This window comes from Manacus vitellinus, unplaced genomic scaffold, assembly GCF_001715985.3.
Source record: "Manacus vitellinus isolate BGI_N305 unplaced genomic scaffold, ASM171598v3 scaffold_1_pilon, whole genome shotgun sequence".
NCBI classification, from domain to species: domain Eukaryota; kingdom Metazoa; phylum Chordata; class Aves; order Passeriformes; family Pipridae; genus Manacus; species Manacus vitellinus.
In genome coordinates, this window is record NW_021939396.1 from 22,517,780 (window position 1) to 22,534,854 (window position 17,075).

Here is a 17,075-nt window from a genome sequence, read left to right on the forward strand (position 1 = left end):
GTTAGACACTTTGCAATTCTATCAAGTTGAGACATTAAAGAAAAAAACTCAGCACTCTGAACCCATATTAAAAAAAAAAACCCAAACTTTAATATGTTTTTCTCCAAGATCTAATATACAAATGCAACGGTAATAATGTACTCTTCTTTTGTAAGCTTGGATGAAATATATTGAAGTCCACTTTTTGCATGTTATGTAAAAAATCATCTAAAGCAACCTAGAAAAGAAGAAAAAAAGCTTAATCCATATGGTGCATACAAATAATTGGGCATTAAGTTTAAAAAAACAATACATGAAACCAAATGAGAAACTGCAAAAAGGCTTGACAGTTTGTGTTATTAAGTGGTAGTGTAACCATCACATTCCAAGCATATAAAAAAATCAGATTTTGTGAAGAGAAGCATTACCTTTTACTAGACCAAACAGCAAATTATAAAAATAGACAAGATTTGGGGCTCTTGCATCAGAATGGCAGTCTGTGAATATACAGACATCTTGGGTGAAATGATGTAGTTAAAGGAGAAGGATTAAAAGTGTTGATCAAAACTGTAAGGCTCCACAGTCAGGCACACATTATGATTGATCTTTGTGAGTTTTAGGTATTACATCCTCCCAAAACAGACACACGAAGCAGGAGTTAACCATGCTTAATTTGATACTCTTCACAAACATTAGCAGAGGAACAAGTCCATCACTTAAAGAGTGCATGATATCACACCCACCGTACAGAAAAAAGCAGGATACGCCTTCGCGGGAACTTTCTTACTGAAAGATCTAGCCTAAAAGTAAATGGGGTAAGGTGGGGGGGAAACAAAACAAAAACAAACGTACTTATCAGAAGAATTTAACATTTCAGATTAAACATCAAGTACTATGTAGAATGGTTAGAGGCAACAAACTGGTTTATGAGCTTCATCCCTTTTTATTTTGACATCCTGAATGTGTAACTTTTCCTTATGTGCAAGCCAGCACCATCCCTCACTGTGTACAAAAGCAGTTACACAGTAAGTATGTAATACTGGGAGAGGCCTGCTAAAATATTTATGTGATTTGACAGACTTAAAGGTTACATATTATAAATCATGTAAATTAGCATCCCTTGTTCCAGCAAAGTCCCAAGTTGCATCTGGTTTAATAAACAATTTAACCTTTCCCCCACCCCACAACCCAAATAACTCTCTGCATGCCAATAGACAGAAATTATGGAAGACCAGAAATGCACTTCTCTCCATGCATCTTTTTGGTCCAATGTTGCCATCAGCCCCAGAAGCCCAGTTGTAAATGCTCCCATTGCATTTCTGGGACTTCAGAATTATCTCAGTTCCTCAGTATTTACATATCACACCTAAAGCAAGGCTGAATCAAATCTACAATTTAAACTCGTGTTCAGCTCAGGTTCCTCTAACAGAGCTGAAGCAAGTCTTCCTGTAATGTTTATTTATAAACACAAAATCCCTCCTTGTTTTGCCTTTTCTTACAGGTTAAAACAAACCAACCCTTTACAAATACTGACAAGAGTGTATAAGTTTCTGATAGTTTTTCACAAATTTTTCCAGGCAACTGAGAAAAATCAGCCTGAAACTTTGGAAGGAAAAAATACTTAATCTTTTATAAGGCAAATTATTTTAAAACTTTTTGTATGCCTATCTCTAAAAAAGAAAAATATTCTTCCCTGATCTAACATCTTGCTTTACTATTATTAATTGCAAGATGAAAAAAAAAAGTAGTCTTGCTTGACCTTCTTAACCCAGAATGGGTTGCACGTCATTCAGAAAGCATGTTATCTTCCTTGGTAAATTGAGCCCATAATGAGGTAGCATAACTGAGATAAATGCAAAAAGCCAAAAGGACACTCTCTTTTAACAAAGGGTGCTTAAGAGGAAGGAGGAGAATGTGTAAATGTATTCACAGGCTTTCAAAGGCGGACTGTGGGACTGACAGAATGTTTATTATAAGTTTTTATTCTAATAAAACACAGAACTCCTAAGGAAAACTACAGTCTTCATTATCTTATTTTGCCCTCTGCTGGTCATCAGTCCCTGACCACACTCCAGAAATTTTTCTGCCAAGATTAAGGGCCACATTACTACAATATGCTTCCTATAATATTGCTGAGACTCAATTCTGCATTTTAGGATTATATGTCTTCTGGCTGTGAAATGGGGCTGGTAACCATTGTCCTCATCCTCTAAAATATGTGGTTTGTGTAACAAATGCTGAGATTGTCGAAACCTGTCTTCAGGTTTAAACTTTACCCTACTCTCTAATTCCAACTAAAACAAAGCATAAGTGGCTCAAAAGACCCTCAGGCAAAACAAGATGGTGATTTTATACAGGAGGACAGATGCATTTAAAGGCACCAGCCCACTACATTCACCTGAAGTCTTGAAATACCCAGCAAACCTTGCCAGCTAAAGCCCATTTCAGCCATTAGGGGAGAAAGTACCTTTGTCCTTGCATTAACAAAGATCATCTGATTATTAAGAAGGCCAATATCCTGTTACTGCTGCCAGTTATAGCCAGTTCAAGTGCTTTGAACACTCTACAGAGATCCTGCACTGTCAACTATTCTTCACTGATGATGATGGAGCAAGTATTCAAAGAGGAATTTTTAAATTTTAATTAAGGTGATATAACCCATCCACTAACAGAAAAAGGGGAGAGGGTGCCAAGACAAACATTCAGTTGAATGAAATGCTAATGCTGCCCTAATCTGGTTTCCTCCTGTTTATACTTTTCTGTATAGTCTCCAATTACATGATCACATTGCATATTTTCCTCAGGACCCTCCCAGTGTATAACATGGGCAGGGCTCTAGGAATGCAGTGGGAAGAAAGGAGGCCTGTTCTCTTCAGAAGCTGGTAGGCATTCTGGAAGTGAGGGGACCAAGGCAGTATGAATTATCAAATTATCTGAAAGTTCTGAAGAACTGAATTCTCTTCCTGCTTCTGTCCCAAAGTATCCATACAATACCAGGAACCAAATTTTAAAGATGTAGACCATAAATACACATTACTCATTTCCATTCCTCCCATCCCTGATATGAGGCATTTCAGACCAGGCACTTGGCATTTTTGTAAGCCAAAACTGCAACCAAAGTCAATGGGTTTTAAATGCTGTGCATTATGGGATAATGGGTAGAGAATAAAAGAAGAAAAATCAAAATATTTCAGCTCGAACAAAGGTAGTGGACAGTTTTGATGCTGCATTTTCTTTGGCTCTGTTCCCTACTTCTAAATGGAATAAACAGTTTTCCTGGGCATGTGACCACAAAAACTGAGACATCAGAAGAAACAGTGTGAACAGGAATGCGTTAATGCAAATTAGAATTAGTCTATAAAAAATAAAGCTCAAGGCTACATAGAATCATAGAATGGTTTGGGTTGGAAGGGATGATCTGGTTCAAACCCCCACTGCCATGGGCAGGGACACCTCCCACTATAGACCAGGTTGCTGAAATCCTCATCCAATCCGGCCTTGAGCACTTCCAGGGATGAGGCATCCACAGCTTCTCTGGGCAGCCTGTGCCAGTGCCTCACCACCCTCACATTAAAGAATTTCTTCCTAGTATCTAATCTAAACCTGCCCTCTTTCAGTTTAAAGCCACTCCCCCTTGTCCAACATGCCCCTGTAAAAAGTCCCTCTCTGGCTCTCTTGTAGGACTCTGTAGGTACTGGAGAGCTGTTATAATATATACATACTATTAACATAAAATAAAAACATTAAGCAATTAACTAACATCTGACTGAACAAACCAGAGATCCCTCATTTTACCTTCAGAAAAGGGCTCTCCTATTTCTACTGCAAAAAAATCCTGTGATCACAGGTAATGCTGTAATTGAGGATTATATCAATGGTGCAAATGCAGAGATAAATCTGGCATTTCTTTACTCTGAAATGGTATCTTTCCAGACTACCCTGACTGGAAGCACTGAGGGCAATACTTAAAGTATACACAGACATGTACTCCTAGACATAAGCAGCTCTTTACAGTGCTTCTTGCAAGTTTTGTTTTCCAGATGGAGGCAGACCAAGCATTGCTGATGAAACATTCTTTTGCTTTTGTACTATGCACCAACAAGCAATTCAGAGTGTAGCTAAAATAAAAACATGAAAGAAAAAATAGAGTAGAACTCTGCAGTCCTTCAGGGCTCATAATTCACTGTTCCAAGCAAATAAAGTCTTTCATAATTCACTTGGCTGTATGCCAGAAAAGATATAAACAGAAAGCACTTTTCCCAACTTAATTCTGGGCATGGCTGGTCATGCTAGGGAATGAATCCCCTCTCCCACACACACTAACCAGCAGTTAAAGGCAACATGCTCTGTTTTCCTGGCAGCCATTCCACCGTGCTGCAAAATACCATATGCAGAGGTGCTTTCTATGGTGCTGATCCCATGCTGGCACATAGCTGCATTTAGGAAAGTCTGCTTGAAGTTTCTCTTCCAGTAATAAGTCTCTTAGGCAGCATTTATATATAACAAATTGGACCTGGCTGTGAGTAAACTGCCTCCTGTACATAAAGATAAGTATAATATTCATAAAGAAGTAGTAATATTTAAAGGTTGGGGTTTTTTTAATTTAAACTTCCAAAATAATTAAAGGCAAAATATTAGAAATTAAGTATGCAGTTTTAAGTCATCTAACAACAAATGCGTAAGGAGACTAGCATCAGTTATGTTTATTTAAATAAATAAAAGGAAAGGAATCTTACATGTTCTAGATGAATATGGGCCTGGCTGGCAATGTCATAAATTACATCTCTCACATTTTTCTCTTGCTTGCCCCTTATGAAGTCCTCTTGTGAAACTCCATGCTAGACATAGGAAGGAAAAACAAAATCAAAAAGAGAAAAAAAACACCATAAATATCAATTTTCCATTTTAACTTCTCAAAAATATGTTCCAGCAACCAAACTAAGGACAAAATACTAAAACAGCCTAAATGTTTTACTACTGCTCCCTCCTTTTTTAATTCCTTTTTTGTTGTTGTTTGGTCAATCGCTTAAAAAAAAATTCAAGAAATCACAGAGAACAGTTGGTACAGATTCTTTCTGCATGATTTTGCTCCCTAAATCTTTGTGGTCAGTAAGACAACCAAGTTAGATTTTAAAGTTTGGGGAATTTAGATCAGTTTAGATACCCAATTTTTAAAACCATGAACCAAGAATAGATATTAAGCAGAAGCAAGCCAGTAACAGCTAACACAAGAAGCCATGCTGGCTTTTGAAATCTTGGGATTGGTGTGCACCACCAGGCTTGCAAAAAAAAACCCCAACCAACCAACAAACAAAACCAAACAGCAAAAAAACAGATCCACTGGAAAACCACCCCTCCAAACCTCAAAAGAAACCAACCCCAACCTTATTCTTCTACTACAGATACCAGTGTGAGACACAATATGGCATATTCAGAATTGCACCAGCTGCCTGTCCCTCTCAACAACAGCGAGGCATGTGAAAGCTGTATAAATGTAGGCTGGTGGGGCTTCACAGGAGGTAGAGGCTCCAGGAGAACTCTGCAATACTTGCCAGCAGCTGAAATGCTTACAGGATGCTCAATCTTCACGGAAGGGATGCAAGCTTTTTTTGGTTTCACTGCAAAACACCTTCCATGGCAAGGAATGACTGTGAATTTTCAGGCTATGTTTGAAAAGCTGAAAATTTGGAAGGCCTCCCATACCATGCAGTCCCAGAAGGGCTGCAAGCAGGGTGCAGCTCCTTTTTGCAGTCTTATAACCCTGACCTATATTAGCATCTACATTTTTTGCAACTACCTACATTACTAAACTTCAAATCAAAACTTTTAATTGTATTGAGATTATATTCAGAAAATACTAACACAGCTGCCTTAGTCATCACTATAATTGCAAAAATTTTGGTTAAATAAAAAAAGAACAGCATTAACATTTAGAAATAAAGACTGGAAATGAAGGAATTACAGTTGAGATGCTGCAGATTGAGCCACAGAACATTAATGAAAAATTCTGAGCTTTAATCCCATCCTACTTAAGCTGCACGATCTGTTAAATTCCAATGCAAATTAGGTGTATAGTTTAAATTGGAGGACTATACCATCTCCTACAGCAATGTATGGAATGTATGCCTATAGCTGTCAAATATGGAACAAAAAAACCCCAAAACCACCAGCACATTTATGAAAAAGTAACAAAGAGAAATGCAAGAAGATTGTTCAGAAATAAAATTTCTCACAGTCCTTCCTTTATGGTCATAGGAAAATTAAAAAAAAAAAAAAACAAAAAAAAAGAAAGAAAAAACCCACATCCAACCCTAAACCACAAAACCGAGGCCCCATTACGTAGTTGCATTTTTATACATTAATGGAAAAATTCCTGAAAATCAAAATATTACATTTAATAAAAACAAATAAAACAAACAACCCCCCCCAAAAAAAACAAACACACAAAACCCAAAACCAAACAAACAAAAACCCAAAAAGAAACCCTAGAGTTTCTTGAAGGTCACTCCTCTCACCTCCCAAAGGATACAAAACCATGACAATGGCATATTACTAGCCCACAGCAGAAAGTTAAATTAAAGAAAAAAAGTCCTGTTTCTTTCTGGCAGAATAAATCATGATCTCATATCTAGCACTGAGAAACACAGTTAGAAGAAACATTATACTGTTCAATTCCAGACAAATTGCTTCTCTCACCAACATACAAATGTCCATGGGAAGAAAGACCTTTTGTCTTGTACTATGATACGGAGTTGCTCTTAAACAGGTAACTATGCCTTGTGCTTTCCCAATGTGACTGGCTGCATGGTCAGCATGGATGTCCCTCACACCTAAAATTGCAGAAATAATATGTTTAGAAACATGCAGTCAGACCTTTTGAGGAGTATGGTCTTCCCTGATGTGTATCACAGTCATACTTCAGGAAAGCTAAGTGCATTGGTCCATGACAGAACATTCTGTGCATAAATTGCCTTGCAATCTCATCTCAGAGGTGCAAAGCAGCAGGAAAAGTCATTGATTTCCACATTCAGGAGTAAGATGCCTATTATTTTGTTGCAGTGTCTGCAAAAGGTATACTTAGCAGAGCAGCACCTATTCAGATAGAACACATCAGTACACAAACTCATTTTCATTGATATGTCCTCTCCCAGGATAACAGTATCCCAAGAACTGTTTTTCCTGCCAAAAAAACTCATTCAAGTGTGAGATTCCTGACAAGCATTAATCCTTACAATGTGGTTTCATGATTAACTGCAGCTGATTCATCATGGTAGTGAAGACATAGAGAATGATCCTACACTTCACCCCCCAAACCCATATTTCTGCCCCCTCCCTTGTGCTGTTTGCGGCAATGAGGAAAACTGAATCAGATCAGCAAAACAACAGAAAAGTAACTTTAGTTACTGCACAGTCACACAACTGTGAGAACTGAAAAAGGGATCATAAAGCTGTAATGTTTTCACAGGACTGACCCAGGATAAAATGAAACTTAAAGGAAAATTGAAATTAGAACTCATAAAAGCTCTAGCAGAAGCAGCATTCCATGAAGAAAGAAATGAGGATACAGGAATGACAGTCAGTGAGCCTAACTAACTTCTGAAGATTGTACCAGGCATACCAGATTCCCAGCAGAAGCCTGTCTGGGCCTTCAATGGATCTCAAAAGCCTCTGCAAAACAGTGGCTATAAATTAACTACAGAGAAAGCAAAGTATGTCTTGGAGGAATCAATGGATATAACTTACTGATACTGACTGGGCAGCTCAGGATTTACATTTAACTAGGAATTTGGGGGGAAAAAAAAGCTCAGAGTTAGCAGTGACTCATGCTCAACCTGGGAATATATCCCAAAAGTGACATTCTTAAAAGGTTTAACAGAATTATTTAGTAGTATCAAACTCCTAATTACTGAGGCAATTAATCAGAGAGCACAACCATTGATATTTTTAAATGACAGGAGCTGAGAGGAGGTACGAGGACTTTGGCTGACACAATTACCAGTCAAAATGAGAGAGAACCTGAAATCAGTAAGAATAAAACAGCACTAGTACCGGGAGAGATACACACACAGTGGAGACTGGTTAGGAATAAAGAATCTAAAAAGGACAAGAAATTTGACCTGCAATGAAACCAGGTCTACCTACTCTGGAAAAGATTGCTGATGGGGAACACCAAGAAAGGGTTTGGTTAGTTTCCCTGTTTAAGGAGAAAAAATTACAGAAGTTAACTGTTTAATATGCAGTGAAGGAGACTTTTGCTTAGATACTTTATTACATTCATAAATTTAAGAGAAGTGACACATGACAATAGAACACCTAGAATATCCAGAGCCTCCATACCCATTTTGAAAAACAGATTTATCTATTTGTACCAGGAGTGACCCAAGCATGACTGAACTTATTCAGGATCAAAAACATTTCTCAGAATGAAAGATTTTGACATTTCTCATACTCCTACATTTCTTCAATCAGAGGTTCAGAAAGACATTTGCAACATTTCACTGATTTCCTACTGAGGAAGCAAACATTGGATGTTAAGTTCCTCATTTCTTCCAAAGAATAAGGTGCTCACCATATCTCTTTTTAATTCTTTTAATTTCATTTTTATTAAGTCTTTTAGCCTCAGTATTGGCCTTCCATCAGACCACTCTGATAGACAAGAAGAAAATATTGCTTCTACAATACTAAATACTACTAAATAACAGTTTTTTCCACCTTTTTTCTACATCTGAGCTCATACAGGGAATACTTCCATAGTGCAACAGACACCTAAAAGAAAATTACCCTTTTCTTCACTACAGATGAACAGTTCTTTCCCAATCTGTAACTCTTATATTAGACATGAAACTAGTTCTTGATCACAAGGATCATTTTTGTTGCATTTTTTCTAGCTATTCAACTATTGATAGTTAACCTACTTCTAAGAGGATTCACACCCAAATTTAAAATATCACCAAGGGAAGTTTATAGGTTGGGAAGTTGGCTGTTTCAAGATAATCAGTGTACATCACTGCAATACAGAACAACAGCTGCAGAATATCTACAGCACCTTGTGTTCTGTAGGGCAATCTAAATATAGTGAAGAGTTGAATTTACCACACATAAGAGCAAGAAGAGACAAAACAAAGCAACAAAGAATGGAGGAGTAGGAAACTGCACTTCAGTGAGCTCTGCACTGAGCAGCTTCCAAGGAAAGCATAGGTCTAGGACAGCTGTAGTACAATTCCACATTCAAAAGATATATGAAGCATTACCTAAGGCAACTTCTATGAAAGTAAACTCCAGTGGGAAAAGAATGGGCTTTTGAAACATCAATAAATATTGTACCTGCACTAATGAGTCAACAACAAAACATAAAAAGGGCAAAACACCTACCCAGCATTTCCAAGGTGAGGTACAAGAGAGCACTCTGAGTGTTCTCAGCATACGTTTCGAGCTCCTGGATGTTACGGTATGCCCTATCATCCAAATTCTTCTCCTGTAATATAAACACAGAACTTCAGTAAAACATAACTGCTATTTACACAAGTTTATTACTACGGTCATGTCAACCTAATTCACTAACAAAACAAAAAAAGGACAAAAATTGAGAGACAGAAAAGTATAGACTCGGATAGAAGCAATCGTTAAAGCTTATAGCAAGTCTAACATAATCAACTACATGCAACTGCAGCCATGTCTGCTTACTCGAGCAAATACAACTTTCTGCAGTAATATGAAATCAGAATTCTTCATTAAAAAAAGATACAGCCAAAACAAAACATCATATGGTATTCTTACACCATGAAGTTTTCAATTATAATAGTTATTTTGCAACTGAAGCACAGAGAAATTTGGATAAATATGAATGTATGGTTTAAAACATGCATAAAAATCTATCAAATACACATGAGTTTCAAAGTCATAAGCAAATCATTGACTCTTAGAATCATGGAATGGTTCGGGCTGAAAGGAACCATCTAACTCCAACTCCCCTACCATGGGCAGGGACACCTTCTAATAGAGCAGGTTGCAGAGAGTCCAATCTGGCCTTGAACACTTCATAGACAGTCCACAAACTCTCTAGCCAACCTGTTCCATTGCCTCACCACCCTCATAGTAAGGAATTTCTTCCTAACATCTAATCTAAACCTACCTTTCTTCAGCTTAAGGCCATTCCCTCTTGTCCTATCACTACATGCCCTTGTGAAAAGTCCCTCTGCAGCCTCTTGTAGCCCCCTTCAGGAGGGTGCTATAAGGTGCTATCCCCCAGAGCCTTCTCTTCTAAGGGACCAACAGCCTCAAATTTCTCAGCCTGTCTGCATAGGCAAGGTGTTCCAGCCCCCAGATCAACTTCGAGCCTCTAATAAATAATACAGCCAAAAATAATAAAATACACCCAAATGATGTAGTATCTAATAAAATACATCAAAAAATATAACATCCTCCAGCATTCTTCCTGTCCTAGCGGTTTCTGTGGTTAAAACATACTAGTCATAGGATTAAGAACCAGTTTTAAGATTAATAAACTCTGAAGTCTTTCATAGCAATGACACTCTGCAAGTAACTGACCATCAATTTTCTCAATGTATAACTTCATGAGACACTAACTTCAGCAATAAAAATAGTTTAAGAAATTCCTGCCCCCCGCTTTTCATTCCTGCCCTTGTGTCAGAGCTGGTAGCAGCATCACTGTACCAGTGAAATTCTTCCTCATTTTTTCCCAGAAAAGGGTGGATATTTTAAACTTCATGTGATTTGAATGCTCCAGTTTACAACATTGCTGAGGAAAAACTCCACAGCCATGATAAGAAGCGGAAAAGTGTGGCAGAAAGGTTCAGACAAGTCATTTAATTTTTGAGATCCTACATCTATGTGGACTCACAAACTACACCTACTTTAAAGCAAAAATAAACAAAGGATTCTATTAGCCATTCTGGCCAGAAAAGAGCAGAAACTATGAAGAGTGGTATCAAGGGAGAATTAAAAAGAAATATAGCAGTATTATTTTTAAAGAGAAATACTGCTGTCTGGAAAAGATGAATTATATAAGCTTTTGTTCTACACATAAGCACATAAAAATAAGGAAAAGAAAAGCCAAATATGACTAAAACTAGAATCAGACTCTGAATGGTAAATACTTACTCTTTCATCAATGATCTTCATGAACCACATTTTAGTCAAATTATGCCTCTTGACAGCCTGAAAATTATCAAATAAAACCTCCATGTTAATGTATACAAAGTGATGGTAATACTGCATTCTGAAGGCTGAAATATATTTTAGATATTTAATACAATAATACAGAGATTCAAATACAGAAATTTTCAAATGACATTTACTGCAAGTTGCTGCACACAAAAATGAAATACTGGACATCAAGCCAGCTAACTAAAAGCTTTTCTTTAAAAATGTTTTTGCAAGTAATTTATTCTTGGAGTCATACGTTCCCGCAAAATATTTGCAGATAACTATGTTCACTTTCCAAAAAGAACACAGTTTCCTCCAGAGTCAAGCAATAAAAAACATTTCCCCTATACATTTTCAAGAAAACACCAGTACAACATACTGATACATACTGTAAAGACAGCAACCTAACAAATTATTATACTGAATATTCTGGGTTTGTTTAAAATGTATCCCACAGCATCTCATATTCATACATTCTTTTGGCTTTTAGCTTGTACTTAACTTCCTTCCTGTATCACTTCATTCTATCAACTTACCTTCAATCCTCTTAATTACACACATTGAATTTTCCAGAACACATTGTCAGAAAGGCTACATTCACACATATAAACATTTACAAACAAGATTTGTGGAGCAGATTTCTCACCATTTAGCTTAATAGCTCATTTTCAATTTCTTCTTTACATCCATCATATTAGTAAATATTTTTTCAAGGTTTGACAAGACCAGATCTTGTTGATTCAACAAATTCTGCTTGAGACAGTACTCCGTATGTGAAAAGACAAATTTTAAGTTATAACTACGAATGTCAGGTTTGATTCTCACTTGTTCACCGAGAGTATAATTTTGTAAACTAAATCCTTTAAACAGTCACAGGTCAAGACTTAAAGCTCCAAAATGAATTCTGCTAAATTATGCAATTTGAACATTACATCCATTTTAAGCTACCTTCATTCAAACACACAGGTCCTCACTTCTCAAGCTTCAAAAACTGGCTTCTTCTACCAGAAACGAATGGAGAATTAGGCCTCACTCTTCATGTGTTCAAAATGGACAGACAAGTAGGAACAATTTATACAGCCACTGTATAAATTTATATTAAAGTCACCAAGAAATGAGCTATTAATAATTCAAGAAATACTATTAAAGGCTATTTATCTACTTTACTAGTGCATAAAACTTTAGGAATCCAAATGTGAGTATTCTGGGATATACAAAACTTCAGGAACACATTTAGCATGATAAATTAGAATTTATTCTGGAAAATCAAACTGTCCTCATATAAACTCAACAGTAAAAAGAGTACACATTGATTATGTTGTGCAAAGACATGCTAATTCTATTAACAGTTTTGCAATACTTGTGAGTTCAGGTGTCTTTCCAAATGCTTCTTTCTAAGAATTGCAATGCCATTCCTGGACATTTGTGAAGCCATGATCTTCAAATAGGTCATTCTTGGGGTATTTGCCAAAGTACAGAAATAAAAATCACATCTTGACTGAAAAGGTCACCAGGTAAGGTTGAATTGTCAGTTCATTCCAGTGCTCTGCAGTGCTCAGAGCTTTCAGAGCTCCTAGAAATACCTTCTGAATTATTTTTCAACATCTTATTTCGCAACCAGTTCTGTTTGGATTGTATTATATTGGTCTTCCTTTAGAGAAATCACACATGAGGTGAAATCTTACTAGAGAGATAGGCAATCCTTTCTTCCATTCAAAATCAATTTTCTGTTTTGTGAGAAAGGAGCATGACTGGGCCCTAGCTGCTGGGAAGGGTTGCAGTTGGTATCCCAGTATATGAATGATTTATATCTGAATGCTGTTCTGGTTTTGGCTGGGATAGAGTTAATTTTCTTCACAGTGGCTTTTATGGGGCTGTGTTCTGGATTTGTGCTGGAAAAGGTGTTGCTAAGAACTGCTGTTATAGTTACTGCTGAGCAGTGATTACACAGTGTCAAGGCATTTTCTGCTGCTCACACCATCCCACCAGGGAGGAGGCTGGGAGTGCACAAGGAGTTGGGAGGGGACACAGCCAGGACAGCTGACCTCAGCTGACCAAAGACATATTCTAGACCATTTGGCATCAAGCTCAGCAGTAAAGTAAGGGGGGAGGTTGGCAGGAGGGAGAGGGCACCTCTGCTAAGAGGCTGGCTGGGCTTTGATGCACACACTCCACACTGACACACATAAGCAGCCTGAAAATAAAAGTGGTTGAAAGAAAAGATACAGTCGTATCCACAACTAACTTGTACCTGACCCGCTCCATCAGACAACTAAATGAGAGGATATCTTCAGAAGCAAAAATAAGTTAGGCTACACTAAGGTTGCTCCTTAGAAAGGTGAAAAAAGCATTTTGGGAGAAAACCATCTTGTACCTGGGAAGTTTGCCATTTGTTGGAAGAGTGACAGAGAGAAGGAAATAAAAAGCAAAAGCACAGACAGATTGACATGGTAAACAAGTGGTTCTGCACTTTAATATCTGCATTAAAGTATAATGCTAAGTACATCTTCAACTCCCATAATCCCATAAAAAGGCTCACAACAGTTGCCAGTCTTCATTCTAACTGTATGAACACTTTGATGTAGCTAAAGCACATAATTTATCTGAGCTGGAGACACCTAGGAAAAGCTCTGGTCTTCCCTAAAGTGACTGTAACATTTTATTTCCTGGCATTACCTATGTTTTCTCTTAGTTAAACAAAGTGTATCTTAGTTTAAATCTCAATTTTAATCTAAACATGAGTGTTGACAGACAGGAACAAATGCTCACTTATGCTTTATGTCACATTTGAAGGAGGAAGAGTCAGGGAGAGGCCAAGGTTCTTTGTAAAGGACTAATTTTTGTGGTCTCGGAGGTGCAGCAGAGTTGCATCCATCCCTGAAAGTGTTCAAGGCCGGGTTGGATGGGACTTTGAGCAACCTGGTCTAGTGGAAGGTGTCCCTGTCCATGGCAGGGGCACTGGAACTAGATGATCTACAAGGTCCTTTCTAACCCAGGCCGTTTTATGAAGCCGAGTGAAATCAAAACTGCAACAAGAGAAATGCTCTAATCCTGCAGAAACTGCATTGTTCTAATCCAGAGTTACAGTGAGTGTCCCGCCTTTCCCAGGATTTTAACAGGAACAATGCAGATGAATATTTGGACAAAGACTCCACATTTCACTGCCTGTTTTTCAGCAGGTCCACAAACCTAACTACCTATGGATCTATGTCAACTGCATTCAGCTACTGAGGTTTAGCGAAACTGCAGCTTTTTCTGTCCAGGAACTCAGAGATCTTTAGTTTAAATCCAGGTCTGATCTTATAGAGTAAGAGTAGCTGTTCTCTTGGAGCACTTGTGGACTTGCTGCTCCAAACACTTGCTGTGGCCCGTGGCCCTAAGATGCCAAGTTAACAACATATGGAATTTCCATCCCCGAAAAAATTCAAAATTCACCTCAATGTGACCCTGATAACCTGATCTAACTTTGATGTTAGATCATCTCTGAATGGCAAGCTGGACTAGATGACAACCTACCAATGAAATCATTGTGGTTTTACATCAGCATCAAGGGGATTTACACTGCCATTTACACTGCCTTCAGACCTTCAATTGCCCATTGAACATATTAATGACAGTCCTAAGTAGAAACAGAAAAATTTGGAAGAAAGCCTCTGTTTCTTTGGCCATGGTCAGCAAAGGGATAGATATGTAGGAATACTTCATGTGTGATGTTCTAGTCCCTGCAGAACTTGGGCATCTTGGTAAAAATAAAGTGCTAAGATCACAAGTACATCCTTTTTACTCAATGCACATAAAAAGATCTGTGCAATACATAAACAGAAGCCACCATGCAGCTCTTGATGTGAGGAGAAGACTGTATTAAGATTTTCCCTATTATCCAGTAACTGCATAAAGTCTTAGGCCTTTCCTCATACCTATTTGCTAGTTCACCTTCTGTGCTCAACTTTCTGTCTTTTTCTACAGCTGAATCTCTTCAGATGTAACTAGCACCGGCTTAGAAAAGTACACTTTTGCACTTCAACTATCAGCTTATGGCTTACCACAATTTACTCAGCCCTTCACCTAAGCAGAAGAGAAAAAAGCAGATGGTTCAGAGAAGTCTGACCTTTCAAGCAGGTCCCACATAAATATCCTCCTTCTCCAACTCAGCTCTTTGCTTGTAGGTAGCTTACACACAGAAACACAAACACAATTTACATTATCTGTTTTATATAAAATAATGCTGTTAACTATGTAACACAGCACACGCAAAACACTGACATTATTTCCCACGGTAATACTAAAGTTAAGTGAATTTTAGGACAATAAAGGCATATTTTACCCTCCACAGTTCTGTAGCAACTGGCTGATGTGGTGGGTTATCACAGTATATGTCCTCCACAGCCTCCCTCCAGAACTGCATCCGCATCAAACCCGTAGTCTTCTGAGTTATGGAGTCTTTAACCTGGAAAGGACACATCTGGAGTGAAACTCACAGTGTCTTTAAGACACTTGGTCTATCTACGCTGAAAAGAGACACAGGACATAGCCACACTCAGTAGGGAAAATGCTCAGTTTTCAATTGATGTTTATTCCCGATACAGCTTGTGAACACTACATAAACTAAAAAAGAAATCTTCCCCACGACCTGAACTTTGAAACCCGTGGAGATTAAGTCTCGGGTGACCGTCACCCTAGCTTTCTTCCCAGAAGGAAAGGAAGCAGCAGTGCCAGCAGTGCAGGAGAGCACATCATGGGTTGCCAGAAGCACGGCCTACATGAGCTGGTCAGGGGTTTAGCCTGGTCAGCTCATTTCCTGGATCACTCCTTTCTGGCAAGCTTTGCCAAGTTTCCTGGCTGCACTGGCAGTTTCTGGCCACCTAGCAAAGGGAAGAGACTGCAGCCACTCCTCTCCCATTACACTGACAGCAAACTTCCCTCCTTGCAACCTTTCCCTCACCTTGCTTCTGCCAACAAAGACCTGGTCCTGGTTATCCAAGTTTTTGACAGACCTTCTACAGACAGGATTTAGCTGCACTTGACTGATTCGGTCGCTGTATGTGAAACCAGGATGTAGATGCAATCACATAACAGTATCAAGGACCACTGCCTGTTATAATTGTTATAATTTAATTTTAATTTTAAAAAGCACGACAAAGAGGAAAGCCAGAAAATCTATACACATCAGCAAAATAATTGGGGGAGGCTGCCTACTTTCCATGGGCCATTCAAAACTAGAGGTTTCTATTGCACTAGTTATTCATTGCCCTTCACAATATAAAAAGTTAATCCTGGCAAAACACAACCTACTAGTGTAATTTAGAATATCAAAATTGTTATTTTACATTTCTAGAGTTCACAAATATATTTTAATACCTGCCTGAGCCAGTTCCACATTGAAGGCTCTCAAGGCAAAAGCAGAGGTTCGAGATTCCGCAGGCAACAGCAGAGAACACAGAAACCCTTCATAGTCACGCTTTCTATAAAAGGATGAAAAAATATATTTGTTACTTATAGCTCTGTGTACATTGGGTGTGTTACTGCTTAGCACTGAACTCCTGAAAGAGTAGCAATAAGTTATAGTTCAAAACTTTGCAAAAGTAGCGGCTTTTAAGCTTAAAATAAGACAAACTCCAAGAGAGGGGAGGTTGTCTGAACTCTCAATGCACCTCTGAAATCCAGATCTCAGATATCTGACTAAAGGCAGAAGAAAGGCTATGGCAGAACTGCAAAAAGAATCCAGCTTGTCCGACCTCCAGATTTCTGTTCCAAACATGAAACCACATTTCTTTAAAAGATTGTGCTTTGGAGCTTGGCAGAAGAGTGCTCACTTAACCATTAAGTTTTTGTTTATATTGGCAATTATATTCAAAGCATAAAAACTGTGGGAGCTGGCAGTTTCGCTGCAGGCAACCCACTGTCACCCTGGAGTGACATGCCATCGTTTG

At 38.2% G+C, this 17,075-nt stretch overlaps 2 protein-coding genes across 6 annotated transcripts in view; both read right to left on the reverse strand.

The window, feature by feature from the left end:
- Nucleotides 1–4,734, reverse strand: part of PLEKHF2 (pleckstrin homology and FYVE domain containing 2) — a 33,771-nt gene extending 29,037 nt beyond the window's left edge. Inside the window, exon 1 of the mRNA XM_018078326.2 lies at nucleotides 4,716–4,734. The gene's annotated coding sequence lies outside the window, so the exon portion shown is untranslated. The remainder of the gene's footprint in view (nucleotides 1–4,715) is intronic.
- On the reverse strand, nucleotides 69–16,608 carry NDUFAF6 (NADH:ubiquinone oxidoreductase complex assembly factor 6). Of its 5 annotated transcripts, none has more exons than XM_025895577.2 (8): nucleotides 16,504–16,608; nucleotides 15,470–15,653; nucleotides 11,101–11,157; nucleotides 9,352–9,454; nucleotides 6,676–6,809; nucleotides 4,716–4,817; nucleotides 723–779; nucleotides 69–217 (listed from the first exon to the last, which is right to left on the reverse strand). In XM_025895577.2, exons 2-8 carry the CDS (start codon nucleotides 15,605–15,607, stop codon nucleotides 89–91), a joined length of 720 nt encoding a protein of 239 aa, XP_025751362.1. In that variant the 5' UTR covers nucleotides 15,608–15,653; nucleotides 16,504–16,608; the 3' UTR covers nucleotides 69–88. The 5 variants fall into 5 exon arrangements, with proteins under 5 accessions (XP_025751362.1, XP_029815099.1, XP_029815096.1 ...); XM_029959239.1 differs by having other exon boundaries at nucleotides 15,470–15,592; nucleotides 16,508–16,603; XM_029959236.1 differs by having other exon boundaries at nucleotides 15,470–15,592; nucleotides 16,504–16,602.
- Nucleotides 16,609–17,075: the final 467 nt, after the last annotated feature.